At 34.1% G+C, this 24,373-nt stretch overlaps 1 protein-coding gene across 1 annotated transcript; it reads left to right on the plus strand.

The window, feature by feature from the left end:
* Positions 1–10,734: 10,734 nt before the first annotated feature.
* On the plus strand, positions 10,735–15,172 carry ATPQ (ATP synthase D chain). The gene is made up of 5 exons (XM_088223056.1): positions 10,735–11,024; positions 11,793–11,874; positions 14,236–14,300; positions 14,642–14,728; positions 14,858–15,172. The coding sequence occupies exons 1-5, from the start codon at positions 10,854–10,856 to the stop codon at positions 14,957–14,959; spliced, it is 507 nt and encodes a 168-aa protein (XP_088079182.1). The 5' UTR covers positions 10,735–10,853; the 3' UTR covers positions 14,960–15,172.
* Positions 15,173–24,373: the final 9,201 nt, after the last annotated feature.

Genomic DNA, 24,373 nt, shown 5'->3' on the forward strand with positions numbered 1-24,373 from the left:
ATTTATTCTATTTCATCTAAATACAAGATAATTAATTAAATAATTTTAGGGATATAATTTATATTAAAATAATAATAATAATAAGATAAGCCTTTATCTCCTGTGATTTTCATGTAAAACACATGGAGAAATTAATTTAGACATGTGAGAATTAAATTAAAAACATGGAGAATTAAAAATGGGATTCAAAAGCCTTAAAACTAATAAGATAAAAAATATTAATTAATTAAAGTTGGAAGGGCCAGTTTTTGGACAACCCGAACAGGTTGGGCCAACCGGCCAGCTCGGGTCACGCAAGGCAGGCCTGCTGGTCAGGCAGTGGGCTACGTGCGAGGCCAGCTTGGTCGATTCTTGGTCCATCCGTGGGGTGCCCGACGTTTGGCTCATTAGGCCTGCACATTCGACAGGCTCCACACATGGGGACAATATGCCGCATGCATAGGCGATGTTGTGTGCTTGTGCGTACAGTCCATACGGCCGTGCATGAGCTTGTGTGCACGTGGAGCATGCGGGTTGGGTTGCATCCCAGTGCTCGTACAGACAACTTCATTTGCACGTGGGCCTCCGTGCCCACGTGTCAAGGAGTTTGTCTGCCTGTGGTTTTCTTGAAGAGTATAAGGTCGCCTTGATTGGTTCATTATGAGACCTTAAAACATCGATGGGCATGGTAACCAAGTATCCTGTATGTGCAGCGCGAAAATGTACTCCATGAGCACCCATACTTAGACTACTTTTGGGCTTTGTTCTTGGGGCGGGATTTTCCGGTCGAGTCGTTCCTTAGCAATGAGACCCATTGCCCTTCAAGTTTCTGGCACCTTATGGTGTCATTTCTTCCTAGGTTGGGATTTCTATTTGATGGATTCAGTCGCATTGTTTGATACTTGATCAAGGATAAAGTAGCCTGAAGTATTGTTACTTCGTAATTATTTCCTTTTGCTTTCTGGAAGCTCATTAGTACAGGTCCACTTCTTGCCTTTCACCAGTTTAGGTTTATCCTCAACAGGTATCGTGTCATAAATTCCTATTTTATTGAAGAAAAGTCATAAATGAAGAAGAAAAATCAAGATAAGGATAACTCCCAAGCATGGTCGAATTCCTCTTCATAATTCTACTAAAAAAAGAAGTTTGATTTCCATTTAATTTGGAAGCCTCTTGGAGCATCTTCAACACAAACACTTCAACATAAATTAATAAATATGACAAGCATAATGCGAAAGCAGTAAGGAGACTAAATTCTACTTGATTTTTGTCTTTTTAATTATTATTTTAATAGTTTGTTAGATTAAGTTGTAGCTAGAGTCAATATTTTACTTTTTGAGTTCAAATAGAATTGAATAGGTGAAAGCCTATATAAAGGCTTCACCATATTTGGCTTTAGCCTTGGTTATTGTGAGTGTTCTTTGGGGAGGTTCTTCAACCATCTCATTGAGTTAGGAATTGAATATACTTATCGACGTAATCTTGTAACGCCTTTTCAATTCTATTTTTCTTATTTCCCAATTACCTTAGTTTGTAGTCACATGTTGATTGTGGGTTAAGTAAGGAGGGTTCATTAGAGATTTAAGTTTTACACAATAAAATTATATGTGGGGTTTTATATTGCATGTGTTGATCCTGGGTTCCGCATCAGAGAGTGTCGCTCATTGTATAATGTAGCAATGTATTTTTTGAATTGTTTATCTATATGCTGACTTTATGTTTCTAAATCATGATTTGATTCTCAACTTTAATTTTGAATCCTGATTTCAGTCTCTAAACTGTGAATCTATTTTTAGTGAATGTGAATATGTTTCGAGAAAGTATATAAAATATCTATTTTTTATACGAGTGAAAACTATGTATATTACATTTATTTAGCTATGTTGTCATGATATTTACTTATTGGGATTGTGAATCTAATCCCCCTATCATTGTTCTAATATTGAAAAGACCGCTACGAAGTAAGAGGTACTGAGACAAGAACTTTTTGGAGTTAAACCCTAGAAGAAGTCAGGTTACTATTTGTACTTTTTTGTATTTTGTAATGTAAGAAAAAGAAAAAAAATTAGAGTCTCGTATTTTATGTATTTGATGTATATATAAAGAAATATGAAGCTCGTGTGCCTTTATATTACTAAAAGTTCAATATTTTATTTAAGTGTAAAATGTAAGTGTGCTTTGGTCACGCCCTATAAGAGAGAGGTGGTCACGCCAACTTGCTATTGACTATACATTTTATGTTGTTTAAGACGTCAAAATAGTGAGTGTTGCTAGTGAATATTTTCCAAGAGTTAAAGAGGTTAAAGAATCAATTTCACCTACTTTAATTACAAAATGCATAGTTATAATTATGTTTTCTTTTTATGCTACATGTTATAGCATGATCCTAATCCTACAATTATCCTACTTAGGATACTAATAAACTATCATGTTTAGGATTAAAAATTGATTATCCCTATTTTTAGGTCTCCTTTCATATTAATTCGTTCTAAATGCATTAAGTTCTATAGATATGTTAAAGTTAAACATCCCTTCTCGGTTAAAGTTGAATTGAGCCTCATGAAAGTTCCTAAGAGTTAGTTAGACTCCTAATTTTTTCATGTTGTGTTCTAGAAGATGCTTGGACAATTCATTGTTGGAACAAAATTTCTTTTTAAATCTGTAAATCTGTAAAAATTAAACATACATCCTCGTACTAAATTAAAGAGAAATATAATCAGAAGCGTACCTAAATCCATCACAGAAAATTTATTCATGTCCAGTGGTAGGATTTTCTGAATCAATACAACGCCTTGAAACTAGCTTTTTTCTAGTGATGGAATTTCAAAAAAATAAAAATGACAGCGCTATTATTCGGGAACCATAACCACCTTTTATATCGACTAAGTTTTGCAATTTCTATTTCGTCCATCATAAAATGAGAATATTATAAAAAATAGTATATGCACATTACAAGCTCATACTTAAACTCGATGCATTAAAGCATAATATTTTTTAACCATATTTAATCATTTTTAAATGAGCTCATTAAATTGATAGTCTGATACGCATACTAAGGTCCACATTAAACCCACACGTCATAAAAATCCAACAATCTCTCACTTGGGCTTTATGTGACACCTTAATTATGCGTTAATAACCGTAGGAGTACTCAGAACTATGCTATTAATAACTGAATGCATCACCAAATAATCCCATCCACCATCACGAAGACATATGATCAAAGCGACCTTCTCTACAGCTAACGTAGCTAAACCCATCAATGGTCATGTATATCAGTATAACCAAGTAACATGGATCAAACATAGATGTGCAACATGAAAATTACACGTTATGTGATCTAAGCATGCCTATTTCCAACTGGTCCTGCCGTAACCTTAGTGAGATCAACTGTAAAAAAATTCAGAGATAATAATATATATAAATATAAATACAAAAAATAAAAACTTAAATTAAACCATATATCTATAAACCAAACCAAAGTACATAATTTATGATATGTCTTACAAAATAAATGCAACTATGATACAAGACTCCCACTGAAACTACACATCATCTAGGGATACAACACCTATATGAGCAGTGTGCTCATGAAAGACCTTAGGTGGTAATCCCTTAGGGAGTGGATCTATAATCATGGAGTTTGTTCTAATGTGCTCTATCAATATCTGTTTACTCTGAACTCTTTCTTTAACAGCAAGGAACTTAATATCTATATGTTTTGACTTCGTCGAACTCCTGTTGTTGTTGGAATACATAACTGCAGATTTATTGTCACAAAATAACTTTAATGGTCTTTCTATGCCATCAACAATACGCAGCCCAATGACAAAATTTTGCAGCCATATTTCATTATTGAATGCCTCATAACAAGCTACAAAGTCTGCTGCCATAATAGAATAGGCTACAAGTGTTTGCTTAGCACTCTTCTAGGAAATAACTCCCCCAACAAACAAGTAAATATAGCCTAATGTAGATTTTTTGTTGCCTTGACATCTGGCAAAATTAGAATAAGAATAACTAATTATCTCCAACTAACCTGATCTCCTATATGTGAACATACAATCTTTTGTTCTCTGTAGATATCATATTATACGTTTGGCTGCTTTCCAATGATCTATACCTCAATTGCTTAAATATCTACCTAACATCTCAACAATGTATGCAATATCTGGACACGTACAAACTTGTGCATACATAAGACTCCTTACAGCAGAAACATAAGGAATCTTTTGCATTTCTGTAATCTCTAAATCATTCTTGGGACATTGACTTAGAGTAAACTTATCTCCTTTAGACACATGGGTGTCTCCTAGTTTACAATCTTACATGTCAAACCTTTTAAGAACCTTTTCAATATAGCTCTTCTATGATAATCCAAGAATACCTCGAGAATGATCTCGATGTATCTGGATCCCTAATACAAAAGAGGCGTCCCTAAGATCTCTCATCTCAAATTTTGTTGTTAGAAATCTCTTAGTTTCGTGCAATAAGCTTATATCATTGCTGGTAAGCAGTATGTCATTGACATATAAAACCAAAAAATATATTTACTCCCACTAAATTTATGGTATGCACAATCTTTCACTAAATTCACCTCAAAATCAAATAAGATGATGACTAGATGAAATTTGTGATACCATTGACAAGAAGCCTGTTTAAGTCTATAGATGGATTTCTTTAGTTTGCAAACCATTTGTTGTGCATCTCCAGATACAAAGTTTTTTAGTTGCACCATATAAATTGTCTCATCAATATTACCATTAAGAAATGTTGTCTTAACATCCATCTGATTTAACTCAAGATCAAAATATGCCACTAAAGCCATTATAGTCCTAAAAGAGTCTTTCAACAAAATTGGAGAGAAAGTCTCTTTATAATCGATGCCTTCTTTTTGTATAAAGCCCTTAGCAACAAGACAGGTCTTGTACCTCTCCACATTACCTTTCGAATCCCTCTTGGTCTTAAATATCTATTTGTAACTAATAGGTTTTGCATCATTAAGCACTGAGACAAGATCCTAAACGTCATTGTCCTTCACGGACTTTATCTCTTCATTCATGGCACCAATCCACTTGTGAGAGTTATAACTTTCCATGGCTTGACTGAAGTTGATAGGATCATCTTCCACCATGCTAATGTCAAACTCATGTTCTTGAAGATATACAATATAATCATCTGGTATTGCACTTATCCTCTCTCTTGTGGATCTTCATAATGAAAAAAGTTCCTAAGGGTGTGAAGTTTGTGCTTCAGGAAGAATTTCTTGAACAGGAATGGGAGATACTACAACATTGTCTTGATTTGGAGTTGTTTCTTGAACAATGCTAGGTATAAGAAACTGATCCTGATCATTGTCAAGAGCACCTGAAGGAATAAGAATATTAACCCATTCCTCTTCAAAAATAAGGTCACGAACTCTTTCTCCCCCTGCAACTCAACATCCTCAAAGAACTGGGCATTTTTCGTCTAAAAAATTATCTTAATAGTGGATCACAAAAATTGTAACCCCTGGATCACTCAGAATAACCAATAAAATAACAATTAATAGTCTTGGAGTCCAGTTTCTTTTCCTATGGCCTACAAGGCCTAGCCTCAGGTGGACATCCCCAAATGTGTAAATGTCTCAAACTAAGCTTCTTGCCCGTCGAAAGCTCATAAGGGGTCTTTGTAGTTGCTTTAGCTGGAACTCTGTTGAGTAAATCTATTGTGGTCTTTAATGCTTCTCCCTAGAGTGATTCGGGTAAGGTAGAATGACTAATCATACTCTTTACTATATCCTTAAGTATTATGTTTTGCCTTACAGTAACACCATTCATGCTACGAGAACTTGGCATGGTGTACTGTGGGATGATACCACATTCCTCTAAGAATCGAGCAAATGGCCCTAGATGTTGTTTACTTTATCTGTAAGATCTACCATAATATTCACTATCATGGTCAAATATAACAACCTTAATTCTTTTGTTGAGCAACTTCTGCTTTAAAACTTTTAAACACATCCAAGGATTGGGATTTTTCATAAATGAGAAATAGGTAGCTATATCTTGAATAACCATCTATGAACGTTATGAAATATTGTTGACCATTCCAAGAAGCCATAGAGAACGGTCCATAAATATCTGTATGAATGAGTTCTAATACGTCCATAGCTCTACTGGCACCTAATCTCTTAATATTTGTATATTTTCCCTTGATACAATGAACACATCTATCAAAATCTAAAAAATCAAAGGGAGCTAGAATTCCATCTGACACAAGTCTCTTAGTTCTCCTTTGGGAGACATGACCTAATCTTTTGTGCCATAAAGAAGCAGAATCCTCCTTAGTTAATTTTTTCTTTATGCCTCTTATACCAACATGTAAGGATTCATTATAAGAAGCAATTGTATCAAGCAAATAAAAATTATCATGCACTGATAAAGAACTAGAACCAACCAGATTTGAATTAAGAAAAATACTAAATTTTCTATTTTCAAATAAACGTGAATAACCAAATTTGTCTAATACAAAAATAGAAATCACATTCCATCTAAATGACAATACAATAAAAGTCTATTTTAAATCCAAATAAAATCAAGTCCTTAACGACAATCTAAATTTGCTAATTGTTTCCACCTCGACTGGTTTGCCATCACTCACATAAATTAATTTGGCACCATCACTTGGCTTGCAGCAATGGAGGCAACCCTGCATAGACACACTGATGTTAGTGGTGATACCAGAATCTATCCACTAATGTATATTGATACAAAAATTAAATTAACTTTAGAACAAACAAAATTAAGAAGCATACATTTCTTTGGGCGCCACACATGATAGTTAGCGCATTGCTTCTTCTGGTGTTCCAGAGCTTTACAGAAGAAACAAACATTTTCCGTCTGAGTCTTTTGTTGCTTCTTCTATTGTACTGGAATCACAACAGATTTACATGTTTGCTTTTTCTTGTTCTTCTTATTCTTCTTATTCTTTGAGATCATTGCTAAATGAACACTCTTTGTCCTTAAAATGTTAAATGAGTTCATTCAAATTCCAAGATTTTTGTTAACAGTTGTATGTCACCTTAAAATGATTAAACTGTGGTAGAAGAGAAATCAAAACAAAGTATACAAGTACTTCTTATGACAATTCCACTCCAAGTGCTTTGAGTTTTACATGCACATGTGACATCTCTATTATGTGTTTTTTAATGTTTTCATTTTCCTTATACCTCATGGAAACAAGAGTCGATAAAAGTGTACATGCTTCAGTCTTATCACTTCTGGCGAAACGTTGTTTTAGAGAATGAAGAAAATCTCTACCTGTTGTGATCTCGTCAAACATAGTATCTCGAAAAACCTTTGGAATGACCTGTTCCATAACCAACATACTCATACGGTTTGACCTATCCCATCTTTCAAACTCCTTCTTTTCCTCAGGGGTACTATCAAGAGTAATCATATCAGATTGATCAACCCGTAAAGCCTAATCCAGATCCATAACTCCAAGCACAAGTCGAACACTATTCTTCCATGACTTGAAATTTGTGTTGTTCAAAATTGGGATTGAATTAACATTTGCGGTGATACTTCAAGTAAAAAAGGAAGTTGAACAGAGAACATACAAAAATAAATAAATTAATAATCACATAAAACTATAAATCATAAAATTTAATAATAAATTTTAAATAAAGGTATATTCCCATCTCAAGATAGCGAGTATTTCATTAACACTTTATCTTTGGACAGAATATTAACTTGTAAGTGGTACCTTGTAACAATAATTAAATACAAACAGTAAAAATACATCAAACAATAATCCTTCTTTTGGGCTGATTTAAAGTTTACATGTAATACTAAATAACTCTCACATATTCAGTACCACAAAAATGAAATACAATAATGTTAAATATTAACTTTCCTTTGAACCAATTAATATTCACATAAATTACACTCATACAACTGCCTACATTATGAAATAAATAAATTATCCATAAGAGATGTCACTTTGGTGACATTTATGTAAATTAAGTTATTTCAATATGTATATTCATATATTAATATTAAAATTCAAAATTAAAATCAAATTTAAAATGAATTAGAAAGAAAATCAATCATAAAATGACAAAAAATACTCTTTAAATTTTTTTTTTTGTCAAACATTGACCGGGTTGGGTCAACACTAGTTGAGTCCAGGCCGGGTTGAGTCTGGACCAGGTTGGCCCAGCCCAAACGAGCTTGGGTTTTGGGCCAGCCTATTGGACCTTTTCTTCTCTTCTTGTGGACCAAGCCCACCTAATTATAATTATTAAAACTTAAACTTAAATAACTCATTAAGCCCAAAACACTTACTTTTTTAATTTTAAACAGAAATTTAAATAGTAAATTAAATTTATGCAATCTCTAATGGCGACTTTTAAATGTTTTTAAACTAAATTAATTTAGCCATTACGGACTAAATTTCGCAACCGTTTCGGTTGCCGAATAGTTATAAACCGCCCTCATGTTCGGTCGTTGCTCTATTTTTTTTTTGTTTCATATATATATATATATATATATATATATACATATATACTTAAAATATACATATACATATACAATACTTAATTTTTTAATATATATTTCTTAATTTTCTGCATATATATATATATATATTTTCAACTAAACAAAAACGAATCCAAACTCTAAAATTTTGAATTTAAAATCTAAAATTTAAAATTACATAACAAAAAACAAAAAACTTTCTCAAAAATTTAATACGAAAAATGACTCTAATACTAATTATTAGAACAAAATTTTTTTTCAAATCCGTAGATCTGTAAAAATTAAACATATATCATCGTACTGAATTAAAGATAAATATAATCGAAAGTGTACCTGAATTTATCACAGAAGATTTGTTTACATCTGGTGGCAGGATCTTCCGAATCAATATGACGTCTTGAAATTAGTTTTTTCTTATGATAGAATTCTAGAAAAATAAAAATGAAAGCCTTATAATTCGGGGACTATAACCGCCTGTTATATTAATTAAATTCTGTAATTTTCATTTCATTTATCATAAAATAAGAATATTATAAAAATAATATCTGCACATTACAAGTCTATAGTTAAACCCGATGCATTAACGCCAAATATTGTTTAATCATATTTGATCATATTTAAACAAGCTCATTAAATTGATAGTCTGATACGCATACTAAGATCCACATTATGCCTATACATTAGAAAAATTCAACATGCATGACTTCCATCTTGGTCAATTATTATAGAAATATCCTTTAATGTTTGATTTCTCCCCCCTAAAGAATGGATTTTTCTGTTTAATTATCATTTTATCAACCTATATAATTTCTTTATATATAACTTCCCTCTCGGTTAATCATCATGTATAACTAAAAATAATAAATTAAAGAAAGTATTAAGAACGCTGAAAACATTATCTTCAAATAAACATACTCCAAAACCATAAATCCATAAATGCTACATCCTTATAAAAGATTACCACAAAAGAAAACTATCATAAATATAACTAATGATTGAGAGAAAAAAAAAAAAAAGACATAGCCAACATGTTGAAAGCTTCACTAAAGGCTTCTTTCTCTTCCAGCGTTAAGATTTAGATAAGTTTCTCCATCTCAGAAACTTACTTTTTTTTTCTCTCAAACTTCTAAAAGATAACTCTTTTAAAGGCTGCTCTGTTTTCACGCTCCTCTTCTGGCTCTATTTAAAATGAGGATACTAAGATTTAACTTAAAATAAGCATTTCTCAAATAAAAATCAATTAATTATGGCATGCATATTAATATTAATATTAATTATATATTATGTGTTTGGTCTAAATATTAGACTAATAAAATGATTAATTAAGTTATAAAATCATTGAAGTTTGCAATGTGTTAAGATCTTATATTTTATTTTATTTTTATAATAGACTAAAATAAAACAAAATATGTTACAAAAATAAATAGGTTATACTCCCACACCAAATAAGGTTCTTCTAGAAGTTTGCTTGTATTTATTTTAAATTTTCCTATCAAAAGTGAAGGACAAGATACGTTTTATATTTTTTTTATATCAAAATTTCTATATATTAAAATTTTGTTTTCTTTTCAACTAATAAATTTATTTTTACTAGAAAAACTAATTATCTAATTAAGAGTTTATTATAAAATCAATAGTGGAAAAGTATATCTCTTTAATATATAACTTGTTTTGTATGAAAGAGACTATATTTTTAATGTATATGTATTAACCTCACATTATGCTAATTTAATATTTTTAAACATAAAAATATTAAATTAATTTATACTTAATAGTTATATGTTTATTACCAATTATTTAAATATTTTTTAAAATTGAAATAACAATAATTTAATTAATATTTATATTGAACCAAATAGATAAAATAACTAAATTAAAATAAATATTATAAAATCATTTAAATTATTATAATACATTTTACCAAAAACTGTTACTTAAGTACTTATAATAATTAAATTTTATTATTATGTAAATTTTTTTTGTCATTTAAAAATTTATTATTAATTTTATAACATAATTAAAAAAATACATTACCATATTTTACTGGAAAAATATTTTTATAATATCTTTATTCTGTTTCCTGGCATGTCCATAACAAAACTTGGACCGAACTAAACCATATCCAAACAGGCCCATTTTTGTGCTTAGCTTGTTATAATAAAGCCCATTACCATCATAAAACGCAGCCGTTTTGCCAAGTTTCACATCAATCGCGAACCCAAAAATCGAAGGGTCCTTCTTTCGCTTGTTTGTTTCTCCTCACACACCGGCATATACTCACAAAGCAGCCTCTCGATACTTCTGTTGTTCTCCTGTTTGGTTACCCAGAATCCGGAGGAAATCCTGTGAGAAATGAGCGGGACGGTCAAAAAAGTTGCCGATGTGGCTTTCAAAGCCTCGAAGAACATTGATTGGGAGGGTATGGCTAAACTCCTTGTAACCGATGAGGCTCGCAAAGAGTTCGCCTCTCTCCGGCGAGCCTTTGATGAGGTTAACACCCAGCTACAGACTAAGTTTAGCATGGTATCTTTCTCTCTCTATTTTTTGTAGATCTTTATTTTTCTTATTTTTTGGATTTTCGGTAATCGTTTGTCTAGATCTTGTTATTCGTGGGATAAGGTTTGCGATTGGTGGTGAATCGATGAATGTTTTCCGTGCTTTATTGTGAACGAATCCTTGATTTGCAATTCTAGTATGGTCAATTGAAATGTGAAGTGTTTTATCTGTACTTTTTTTCTTTTTAAGAATCTATTGTTATTGCCAAGTAGAAAATGAAGGAAATGCGTTCGGTGAAACTAGTTTGTTACGAAAGTTTATGGGCAATGTGGTACTAATGATGAACTAATTCTAGACACGAGTTCAACGATTACTTTTTCTTTTGCTGTTTGGTTGACTAGAAAACAGATGGAAAGTCTGGATCTCTGTTAGGACATTTGATGTGGTATAATGACATTGCTTGATCTGACTAATAGCAAGTTGCTATGTTACAGTTAGTCCCTCGCTAGAATTGCTGGACAACTTGATTTTTTATTAGGTTTGAAATAGATTAAACAGTAGGCGATTAAGATTATCAACCCTTTTTTTAGCTGCATAAGTTTTTCCTGCCATGAAAAATCTTTAAGGAGTTCCTTTCTTTCTGTGTATATTTGTTGAGCACAGTTATGCACTGTTAGTTTCCAAATGAATATCAGAGACTTTTGTGTTCCACATTGAAGAGGTAGTTCTATCTTCTCTTTTGCTAGCTTGCTAAAATTAGACTCCTTTTTACTTAATGGTATTTACTTTAAGCAGGAACCTGAGCCCATTGACTGGGAATATTACAGAAAGGGAATTGGCGCTCGTGTGGTGGACATGTACAAAGAGGCTTATGACAGTGAGTTCTATGATCTCATTCTTCTATCAGAAAAGAAAAGAAGTTATATGACTCTCGTTCATGGCTATATAACATTTTATATTTTCTTTGTTATTTTTTGCTGTGTTGTGCTTTATGACCAATATATTGGAGTTAGTGTCAGAGACCTTACCCATGGTCCTGACTGGATTTCGACGAGAGCTAGAGGAGACGAAGGAAGAAACATAAGCAAGAGAGAGAGAAAGAGAGACAGAAGAGAGCCTTAGAGACTTTTGATGTTTAATTTCTGCTTGTTCTTCATTCAAACCCGAGGCCTTTCTATAGGCTGAATTCGGGCTGGAAGGACACACCAGTTTGTTAGGCGCTCCTGTCTGTTACAACTTCTGTATGTAGTTGTTGTTACAACAACCTGCAAGTGGCTGTAGTTTCCGAACAATTCCTTCTTTCTCGATAACTCCCTAGGCAAGTGGTGAAGAGAAAAACTCTATTCTGCCTTGTATAATTTGACCCTTTTGGCCCTGTACAAACTTTTTCACAATTTCTCCTCCTATAGTAGACTTTAAGTGGTTTTGTTACAATACTTTCCACAAGTAGTAACCTTGTCCCCAAGGTTGAGATTAGGACATTGTTGTCGGATGTGTTCATTCTTCCCACATACATTCTTCTGTTGTAGTGCCTTCCCACTGGATAAAAACCTGGTCTGCAGGATGATTTCCACGATGGATGGTCTGATGTTTCAAAACATGATGTGGGTGAACACTCACTATGCCTTCTCAAGTTCTGGGGGCGGGGGGTTGTAAGTTTTGTCTAACCACTTAGGTCCTTCACCTTGTTGTGCTGACTCTTGCTTGAATGGTTTCAGTTTGATTAGCATCCAGTTTTGTCCTTTAAAGCTTCTTTCATTGTTTGCTTACTGTTTGATTCTGAATTGGCCTTTTATAAGTTGTTGTTTGATGATTCTGTTAGCCTCTTCCCTTTGGATAGGAACACTTCTACCTAGGGCGAGGCTGAATAAGGATCTACAGTGTCTAAAAAATGTGGAGGAGCATATTTGTAGAGTGCTTGGAAGAGTGTTGTCTTAAGACTTGTATGATAGGAAGTGTTATACTACCACACAACAGCATATTCGTAGAGTGCTTGAAATTTCTTTCACTTTCACTATCGTTTTATTTTGGAAATGGTGTCTTAGAAAATAATGGTTGCCACATTTGTAATAAGCTACCGTTAACTTCTTAGTTTCCTTTTCTCTTCCATGGTTCTTGGAAGCTCATTCATAAATCTTTGTCTCCAGCATCTCCGATTCTCCCGAAGGGTGCATGGCCCTCTGGGAAAGTATGAGCTCTGTGATATTTCTATTATGGATTGGTCTTGGAGCAGGGCCTGTCAAAGGCTTGGTTGAGTGTGTGTAGTTTGAGCAACTATATCATAGATTGCGATTCTGCATTGAAGTTGCTGATAAAGTTGGAGATAAAGAATTTCCCCAAGAGTGTAGGATTATCCGCATTCATTAAAGCCTGTAGATGTTCAAATTGTTCTTGATATTCTAGAATAGTGCTGGTTTGTGCGAGCTTATTGAATTCTTCGATAGAGTCTTTTCTTGAGGCACCTCTAAACTGATGCAGAGTTCTTCCATGAAAAAATCCCACTCAAACTTGTCATTTTTTTCCAACCATCCTTGATATGATTCATCCATCACTTCACCGAGGAAGAGAGATGCCACTTCCACCTTTTTGCTCGTCAAGTATACCGTGTACTAGAAAATGTCGCATCTTTGATTCAGGCTCAGGGATTTTGCTCCTTCGAACGGCAGAATTTCAATTTTTGGCAGGAAAACAGGAATTCGGCCTGGCCCGGTTGTGTGTTGATGACATTTTTTCATCAGGGTTGCAGTAATGTTTTTCGACTGATTTGCATGGAGACAGGGAAGACAGGATTCCCCTTTGCCTGGTGTTTGCTGGAATTTGCTGTATGGACGGGTTTGACACCTCACCAATTCTAGCACCAGCCTGTAAAAGCTCCACGATTTGGCTTCATTTCTAGTTGTTTTCATATAAGATATGCGCAAATAAATGTCTCTTCTAGTAGGTGGTTTTGCTATCCATTTTTTATCTGCTTGCTAGGCCCACCATGTCATGGTCTTTGATGCAAATCACCATACCTTCTCTGGTTGGAGTGAGTAGGTTCTTAAGCTGTTGGTTTGTATCTGAAATTTCTGTAAATATCCCTAGTTTATTTTCACCTTATTTTTACATGTCAAACTAACAAACAAGAAGGTGAGGCAAGGGTTCAGTCTATCTGTCAAAGTATGTCTCCATCTGTTTATGAAAAGTCTACCTGTTGATCGCATTTTCATGTTTACACAGTTTATTTCCTTCGTTGCAGACATTCAGATCCCCAAGTACGTGGACACAGTCACTCCTCAATACAAACCAAAATTTGATGCTTTGGTAAGGAATGAAATTGGTGTTCAATGTTGCACTGTTCAGAACAGTTTGTAACTTTTGTGAAAATGATTTGTAGATTTACATTTATTTTAATTAGGAGACAGGTGAAAATTCTCATATAATGATAAAAATTAACCTTATATTAAATTATATGAAATTTTGAACAGTTCCAAGTCCACATGAAATTGTATATGTGGTCATTTTATAATCGTTTTTTAAGTGACATTTATATATGCTCGTAGTTGAAATAATCTTAGATTTTAAAAGTTTTTCCAAATGAAGCATAAAAGATTTCCACTCCTAGTAAACTGTATTGATACCTAGTGAATTTATGTGACCTATAGTTGGTGGAATTGAAAGAAGCTGAGCAGAAATCCCTGAAGGAGTCTGAGCGATTGGAGAAAGAAATATTGGAGGTTCAAGAGTTGAAGGTAAATGTAAAATCAAAATATTTCTCAATCTTCCTCAGTTCAATTTGGCTGCTCTTCTTTAATCTCAATTTATGAGCCTGGTTCTTTTCCATTTGTTTTCTTATGATTTTTGCATGTTCATTTGAAAAGAAAAAGCTCAGCACCATGACTGCAGACGAATACTTTGAGAAGCATCCAGAACTAAAGAAGAAGTTCGATGATGAAATCCGGAATGACTACTGGGGATATTAATCGGATTTTCTAATTTTAGCACCAAAGGTTTGGAGCTCAGCAAGAATTTGCTTTCCCGGATTGTTCTATAATAAAAAGTCCCGTACTGTGTAACTTGGTTGCCCTGGGTTTGAAGAATTTGAGCTTCAGTATCCATTTTAACAATCAGAGGTTCTCATGTAAAGGATGATTTCTTGTTTGAACAATACATTTGGAGCCATAAGCTTTCCCTCATTTTATCTGATCTGCCCTTAGGATTATGTTTTTATTTGAATTATAACAGTATCCGAAATTATTTATGAAAAATATTTTATTTTTAATGGTAGAAAAAAAATTGATTTAAGCTTTTCTATGGAATAAGTTCAAAATTTATATGAAGTTTTATAACAAAAACATATTTGTTAATTATAAATTGATAAGTATTACTTAAAATCATAAAAGTTAAATTTACATATATTTTTGTATAAAATTAAAATAATATGTTTCAAATCCTGTTAAGAGTAATGAAATAAATGTGAATTATCAAAAGAATTTTATGTTATTTTTATTGTATTCCAACGATAGCCTTAATTAGATTAGCCAGGTAGTGGTGCTTATTAAAATCATGCAACTTGTCAACCTAATTATTTTTACTTTGGACAACATACTTTTTAAATTTTAATTTTCTAGTTTATGTTTATTCTAGTAAGAAAAAATTATATCTAAACTAGTTCATATTAAAAAAAAATGGTAGCAAAAATGATGATAAAATTGAAAGTTTTAAAATATTATTTTGGGGTTTTCTTATAAGTTATTTTTATTCGTGTTTGATACTTTATATGTATTGTATTTTTATAAATAATCAAATTTATAAACATGTATTTAGAAATTAAAAATTGTGAAGAAATTTTCGTGTAGGAGATACAGTTTCATATTTATTGAGCTTGGATTTGCTGAAATTTATAAAATAACAGCAAATGTGATTATATGGGAAATATCTTTCAATTCATTATCCCTAGCGTGTTTACAGTACTGGATGGTTGATCCTACACCATTTATATGGGAAAAGCAAAGAATAAATAATAGTGAAATTTAAAGTTATATTTGCAACAAAATAAAAAATGATATAGAATTTATTTATAAATTTGTATTCATTTTAATTAATAATAACATAAATTATATTAGAATATAATAAAATTTGACCCATATGGAATTGCATGTAAAATTGATCTTATATGAAATTCTATGTCAAATTAAAACAATAAAATTTTATTAAAAAAAGTTTGCTATTTTGTAATTAAAATATATTTAAATATGTAAATGAATCGAACAAAATTCAGGATTTGTTATCAAATATTATTGATAAGGGCATATTGTCTTTGATGCCAAAATTGACTACACACTTTCAACTTACAAAATGAATAAATAATGACTCTCGAGTTTTATACCAAAAAGAACACTTCAAACTTAAGTAAAGAGATTGAATTTGTAAATCTATAAAGTATGATAGAGCTCTCAGATATTAGTTAATGTACAATAGAGAGAATTCTCTCTAACCATTTGACTACTTATATGTAGCCAATTTCATAGCTTACATGGATAATACCTATTAGTTCATGGATGTGACTAGAACTTAGTGTATGAGATATGGCATCACAACACAAGATTTAGCCATGATCTTTAAGGCTTGACTGTTGTCAATAAAGTTTGCTAAGTGTCTTCTAATTAGTTACCACATATCTTCAACTTGGTTGTTAGGTGTTATATTACTTGGTTTTTAAGTATTATATATTTGTAATTGTCGCATTTACAATATGCCCTGTTACATTTTAACACTTTCATTTTCTAGATGTATCATATGTATCAAGTATTTCATACTTCAACTAACTTGTAAATTAGTGAAATTGTTTTAGAAAAATTATCATTATTTCCCAAAAAAAACTTCCAAGAGAGTACCTTGCACATGTTTAGTAAATTTCTTCTTACTGTCCTTTAGAAACCGATCCTCCCTCATTGGCTCATTATGCAAAGACAATATGCCCTTTATGGATAGGTACGTAAAACGTTAATGGGGGAACAAACATATTTGGCGCTTTAGAAACTAATGATTTTGTCAATCATTGACAGTCAAGTGGTGTCTTCACTTTCCTCAAATAGGTATTTTCATCCTTTAAAGAATGGATTCATCATTTCACTCTTTTAGGACACACTAATCTATTAGTCATTGTTTTTTATCTTGAAAAGTTATAATTCCCTAATTTGTATGAATTAATTTTGAAAATAAATTATTCTTGGTCATTATTATTATTATTAATATTACTATTGAATTATTATTACTATTATATGAAAAACAAGAAAAGAGAGAAGAAGAAAAAGAGAGAGAAAAAAGAACAAATAAAATAAGAGAACAAAATAAAAGATGAGAGAAACATAAATAAAAAGAGAAAAAAAAGTGACGTGATACCAATTAAGGAAAAGCCTTGTCACAGGCCAGAGACTCTTGTTGTAACACTCCACTCGCTAAATTTGTACCTGCAAAGCCCTATTTATTCGGGTCTTAAGGTCACTTGAACTTATTTAAATTTATCTCTTAGTTTTATATTGTGTTTCGTGATTTAAATTCGTAATTTATTCTGATTTTATTATTTTATTTAATTTTATTTACTATTATTTTTATTTGTATTTATTAAAAATAATTTTCAACTAAAAAAATAGGAAAAAGGGGCAAAATTCTGTGGGAAAACGCCCGCAGGAAAGGCTTGCCCGCACGGGCATTGCACATTGTGCGCGTGCATGCGTGCGCAGCCAACGTAGGATGTGCGCATTATGCCCACGTCCTGTCCGCGTGGGGCATAAAGCTGCTCTGTGCACCGTACATAGGCCACTTTGCGCGCGTCACATCGTGCGTGGACAAGGCAAGGCACCATGCGGCCTGTGCACGCGTCATCCGCGTGGTAGGCCTGCGTATAGCGCCCTGTGAGCTGTAGGCCTTGCGCGTGGCAGGATAGCTTGGTGCTTACAGGCTAGGCCTGTAGCATGCGGCCGGCCTGGGGAGGCGCACTGTCGCCTCGGGCAATGTGCTACGCCTTTGGGTGCTGTGCACCGCCTTGAGTGGAGAGTCGCCATCGGTTGAGGATTCTTCCTCTGTTTTTCAAATCACTCATCTTCCACTCAACTTTCTCTCTCCTCGCCGGATTTCACCACTTAGTGCAAATCCAACGGTCTTCATTTTCCTCATAACTTCCATTTCATTCTTCTATCCTGCAAGAGCTTAGAGAGAGAGGGAGTGATTTAGAGAGAGAATTAGAGGAGAAGAAGAAAGGTGTAGTAAAACTTCAAGGTTTTGGTAAGTAATTTAGTATTTTCTTAAACATCTTAAGGAGCATTTCTAGAAAATAAAAAATTATGAAGTTTATGCTTTATATTTGCATGATTTATATTTAATAGTTCTAATAAAGTGATTTGTTCTTGATTTCAAGCATTTTATGTGATCTTATAGGCACATGGTGATTTACATGTAAATTAAATAACATGAATCTGATGATAATTGTCTGAAAAATATAAAGAAAAAAAAAGAAAAGAGAAAGGGAATGAGCCTAAAAAGGTCCAAAAAATAAATGTATCTGTATTGATATGCATAATGTATCAAGTGTCTCGTTAGACTTTTTATCTCTGAAGGATTTCTGTTTCTCCCTCCCCCATCTGATCTGAAAAGACGTGAAAGGACTGCTTCCTGTAATGACAGCGTACCCTCTGATGAGAACGATGATGCGAATATCTGTTAAGGGTCACCTTTAATTAAGTATTGTCATGGCTATAGAATATCTGATAGGACCATTGTGGTTGGTATGGTCGTAGTCATAGATCGTACCATGGTTTGACAAACTAGAAATATGCCTGAGTAAAGTGTTGTAATATATTTGATCTGGTCATTCTACATGAGTAGTTGAAAATCCGTATCTACCCTCAGAGATAGAAGTTAGAACGATTTCAAGAAGTATGACATGAAAATATGAACTTTTCATGATTTGTTTGATTTTCTCTATTGTTAAGTATGATTTTGATTTGATTGTTGTGACTATGATATGATGGATATGATATTTTCTTTAATAAATAAAAGTATTTTCATAAAGTAAGAAAATGTCCTGACCTGACCTGATGGTAAGTATTAAAATCACTTTAAAAATCTTAAAAATCTTAAGATATCATTTAAGTATTGTTTTTCTTACTAAGCATATGAAAATCACTTTAAAAATCTTAAAAATCTTAAGATATCATTTAAGTATTGTTTTTCTTACTAAGCATATGAAAATCACATTTTCTATACCCTGTATAGATGAGGAAGATAGTGAGGAATCGATCGCTGACCTACTCCTTGAAGTCTATGAGGATCCCGTAGATCTACAAACTTTGAGTAGATGACTTGTCCCATATTCTGATGAGTCCAATCGCATAGTGAAAGAAGTGGTCATTTTTTATTTTGATTTTTTGTATTTTGTTACCACTTATGGCCTCAATTATATATATGTATAATTGGAACTCATATTTTTGTAAGAGATTTGTAATAATTTGCTCTGCTGCATACAATTTTTATTATGCACTCATAATCTGTTTCTGTATCTAGCACCCTTATACCTTAATTTGCATTTGGGATGTCATAGATGGTATCGAAACAGTTATGCAGACCAAATCCCTTACAACTGAGGTTGTAGGTAGAAAGACCATTAGGACATCTAGAAAGATGAGTCATCTTTTCGAAAACGAGACCACCAACTCGTGTCTTCCTTTCTTTTGTAAGAATGACGCGAGGAAGACCTTCCGTAGAACATACCAAAAGACCCGAGGCCTAGGACCATCCAACGAGGGCCGAGTTTACCAAACTCTTTCGAGCTATCCAAAGATTAACCGCAGCCATAAGACAAAATCAAGCCAACCCTTATTAGCACCCTATTTCGGAATATCGAATAACCGAAAGGTCTATCTTAGACAACATAGCAGAGTTTAGGAAGCTTAACCCGCCACACTTTGAAGATGGTCTTGACCCCTTAGTAGCCGAAGCTTGGATCCTGTAGATAGAGAAGCTTTTCTCTATCCTAGACCTAACCGAGAAACAGAAAGTTCTCCTAGCAGCCTTTATGCTAACTGGTGAAGCAGAACATTGGTGGTGACTTAAGAAGAAAGTCCTGCCTACCCCTACCACCTGGAAAGTTTTCATGGATGCATTTTTTGATAATTTTTTCCCAGCCTATGTTCGAGAGAAAAAGGAGGAGGAATTTCAAGACCTTCGCCAAGGAAATCTGATGGTTGCCCAATATACAGCTCGATTTGTCCAACTGTCTAGGTTTGGCCCTCTAATGATCACCCCCAAAAGTCTTAAAATTAAGAAGTTCTGAAAGGCTTTCGTGCTGATATCTACGATCGAGTTGCGATGCTAAGACAGCTCGTACGCCGAGGTGCTAGAACATGCTCAGTTGTCCGAAGACCTCATCTTGGCCAGACACCAATGTATTACCTGAGTTGGTACACAATAACAACAACAACAACAATCCAAAAAAGGATTGCCCGACCCAGTAAGCAGCCACCCTGATAAATGTACCCGAGTAGCCTTTGCCCCTACTCTATCTCCACCTATTGAATAGTCTGCCTGACCTTCCCAACCATGTCAGTATTATGGTCGCTCGTATGGTGAATTATCCTGTTGGCATATTAATCACGCTTGCTATTGGTGCGAAAGCACTCAAAATCTTATAAAGGACTGCCCTCAGCAGCTGAAGGATGTGGCCAGACCTGTAGCCTAGGATTGTGTGTACCACCTCGATGAACCTAGTGCCCTCCCACTCCTATCATTATTTAGGGTATGATTACTATTCATGATACTTTTTCCATGGCTTTGATTGATACAGGTGCTACCTACTCTTTTATCTCTTGTGCATTTGTTTGTAAATTAAATATTAGGCTTGAACTTCTAAAAAAAATATTAGTTGTTTAGAAGCTCATTGCGTGTATAAAAATTATAAGATAAAATCTTCAGAAACAGAAGTATTTTTAAACTTAGTGCTATTAGATTTCTCAAGGGTTTGACATTATTCTAGAAATAGATTGGTTAAAAAAAATATAGGGAAATTATTAATTATGAAAGTAAAGTTGTAACCTTGTGAACTCCGAAAAGGAAATAAAATCTATTTTTCTCAATAACAATTGAATAAACAGGAATATGGATGCTGATCCTACTATGTATCCTATTCCCATTATTTGCAACTTTCTAGGAGTTTTTCCAGTCGAATTACCTAGTCCGCCTCCCTCGCGAGAGATAAAGTTTTCTATCAAACTGCTTCCTGAAACCCAACCGATTTCAAAACCTACCTATCATATGAGTCATGCTGAGCTCTTAGAATTGGAAAACCAGCTTTCTGAGCTTCTTGGACAGAAGTTTATTCGCCCTAGTCACTCCCCTTAGGGTGCTTTAGTGTTATTTGTGAAAAAGAAGAATTGCTTCCTCAGACTATGCATAAACTACAGAGAACTCAACTGAGTAACAATAAAGAGCAAGTATCTTCTACCTCGAATTGATGATCTTTTTCACCAGTTGCAAGGAGCCATAGTCTTCTCCAAGATCAACCTCAGATTGGGATAATACCAGCTAAGAGTCAAAGAAAAAGATATTTCGAAGACCACTTTTCGGTGTAGATATGGCCTATACGAGTTCAAGGTAATGTCGTTCGGGTTAACTAATGTCATTGCTGCCTTCATGGATTTCATGGATAGAGTTTTTCGGCATGCACTAGATCAATACGTCATCGTATTCGTTAACAACATCCTAATGTACTCCAAGAGCCCGAAGGAACATGCGGTCCACCTATCTAAATTACTGGGGACACTTCGTTAGAACCAACTATTTGCTAAATTTAGCAAATGCTCTTTCTGGTCGAATTGAGCTTTCTTTTTTGGTTATGTGATTTCAAGTGAAGGAGTTTCTATAGATCCAACAAAGGTTGAAACGGTGATCAACTGGAACTCACCCACCAATGTAGCTGAGGTACGTAATTTTCTTGGCTTGACAGGTTACTACCAACGATTCATCGATAGATTTTCTAAGATTACTGCTTTGTTGACTCGACTCACTCGAAAGTGCGTACCTTTTGTCTAGGATTACGAGTATGGTGAAAGCTTTATAGAATTAAAGCATCATTTTACCTATGTTCTGGTGTTGATCCTCCCTAACGACATTGAAAGATTTTAGGTTTACTATGATGCATCTCATGTTAGTTTAGGATGTATTTTGATGCAACATTGTAGAGTGCTTGCTTATGGATCCAGATAATTGAAACTCTATGAGCGAAACTACCCTACTCACGACCTAGATTTGGTAACCATTATCTTTGCCTTGAAGATATGGTGTCATTATCTATTTGGTCAAACCTTTAAAATTTATACTGACCACAAAATTTTAAAGTATATTTTCTCACAAAGGGAGTTAAACATGAGATAGAGATGTTGGATGGACCTCTTGAAGGACTACGACTGCAAGATCATCTACCATCACAGTAGAGGGAATGTAGTGACTGATGCGCTGAACCAGAAGGAGTCTGCAGTGTTGGTCCAAACCATGGCCTCCAGTTGAAAGTTAGTAGATGCTATGCAGACACTCTGCCTCAAGCACTATGGTAATGGTGCCTATCTCGCTCAGATCCAAGCTTTGCCTTATTTTTTCATGAAGATTTGAGAAGCTCAGTCCACAAACTAAGAAATCACAAAAAAATTAAGTAAGTTCTTTTCTGATGAGTTTCCTAATGTCAGGCTCTCACAAGATGTTGTGTAGATTTTGGGACCAAATTTGGGTCCCTGTCGTTGTCAAGGCTGATGTTCTCAAGGCTGCCCATGCCTTTAAATTGTCCATCCACTCTGGGAGTACCAAGATGTATTGGGACTTGAAGTACCAATACTAGTGGTCGAGATTGAAGAAGGACATTGTTGACTATGTCTCCCGATGACTTGCCAACGAATTAAGGCAGAACACCAAAGATTCGGCAGTTTGTTGCAGGGCCTACCGATTCCAAAATGGAAGTGGGAGCATGAAACTATAGATTTTGTCACCGGCCTACCCAGGGCCTGTTTTGGTTGTAATACTATTTGGGTCATCGTTGACAGACTAACCAAGACCGCCTATTTCTTACCCATCAAGACCACTAACTCCACCAGCAGATTAGCCCATTTTTATGTCGATGAAATTGTTCGATTCCATGGTGTTCTCTCATCCATTATATTCGATCGAGATCATCGATTCACCTCCTATTTTTGGGATAGCTTTTAAGAAGCGCTTGGGTCTAGATTGTACTCCCACACTACTTATCATCCTCAAACTGATCGTCAGTCTGAACGTACTATCCAGACATTAGAAGACATGTTGCGTGCTTGCGTCCTTGACTTTGACGATAACTGGTATGAGTATCTTCTCATGTGTGAATTTGCTTATAATAATAGTTATCACTCCAGTATCGACATGGCTCTATATGAAGCCTTGTATGGTAGGCCCTGCTGTTTTCTCACTTGCTAGAGTGAAGTTGAAAACCAGTGTCATTTGGGACCAGACTTCATTTAGGAGACTATTGAGAAGGTTGCGATCACCTATAGGAACTTGGCTACCACCTAGAGTTTCTAGAAGAGTTACATTGATAATTGTAGAAGACCTTTGGAATTCACTGTTGGAGACTAAGTCTTCCTCAAGATTTTTCCCTACAAGGGGAAAAATGCAGTTCAGAACAAGAAGAAAGTTGAGCTCCCGTTATGTGGCACCTTTTAGATCTTGGAGCGTAGCGTACCGCCTTACTCTGCTTTGAGAGTTTGTGGGTCTACATAATGTTTTTCACGTCTCCATGCTTAAAAGATACCACCCTGACCCTTCTCATATCATTTATCACGATGAGACATAGGTACAAGCTAATATGACTTATGAAGGACTCCTCGCAGAAATTCTTGGTTGGACTGACAAATTTTTACGCAACAAGATGATCCCCATTGTGAAGGTGCAATGGCAGCACCACACTTCGGAAGAGGCGACGTTGGAGTTGGAGAGCAAGATGAAAGAGAAGTTCCCACACCTATTTGAAATAAATATGGGGGACAAAATTTTTTAAGGTAGGGGAGATGTAACACCTCGCTCACCATTGCACTAAATTTGTACCTAGAAACCCTTATTTATTCGGGCCTTAAGGCCACTTGAACTTATTTAAATTTATCTCGTAGTTTTATATCATGTTTCGTGATTTAAATTCGTAATTTATTTTTATTTTATTATTTTATTTATTTATTTTTATTTACTATTATTATTTTTTTATTTATTAAAAAATGATTTTAAGGAAAAAAACGAGAAAAAAAGGGGAAAAATCCCGCGGGGACTCGTCCGTGCAGGCATCGCACGCTATGCATGTACGTGCATGTGCGGCCAGCACAGGTGTG

This window comes from Carica papaya, chromosome 6, assembly GCF_054855325.1.
Source record: "Carica papaya isolate Zhongbai chromosome 6, ASM5485532v1, whole genome shotgun sequence".
NCBI lineage: Eukaryota > Viridiplantae > Streptophyta > Magnoliopsida > Brassicales > Caricaceae > Carica > Carica papaya.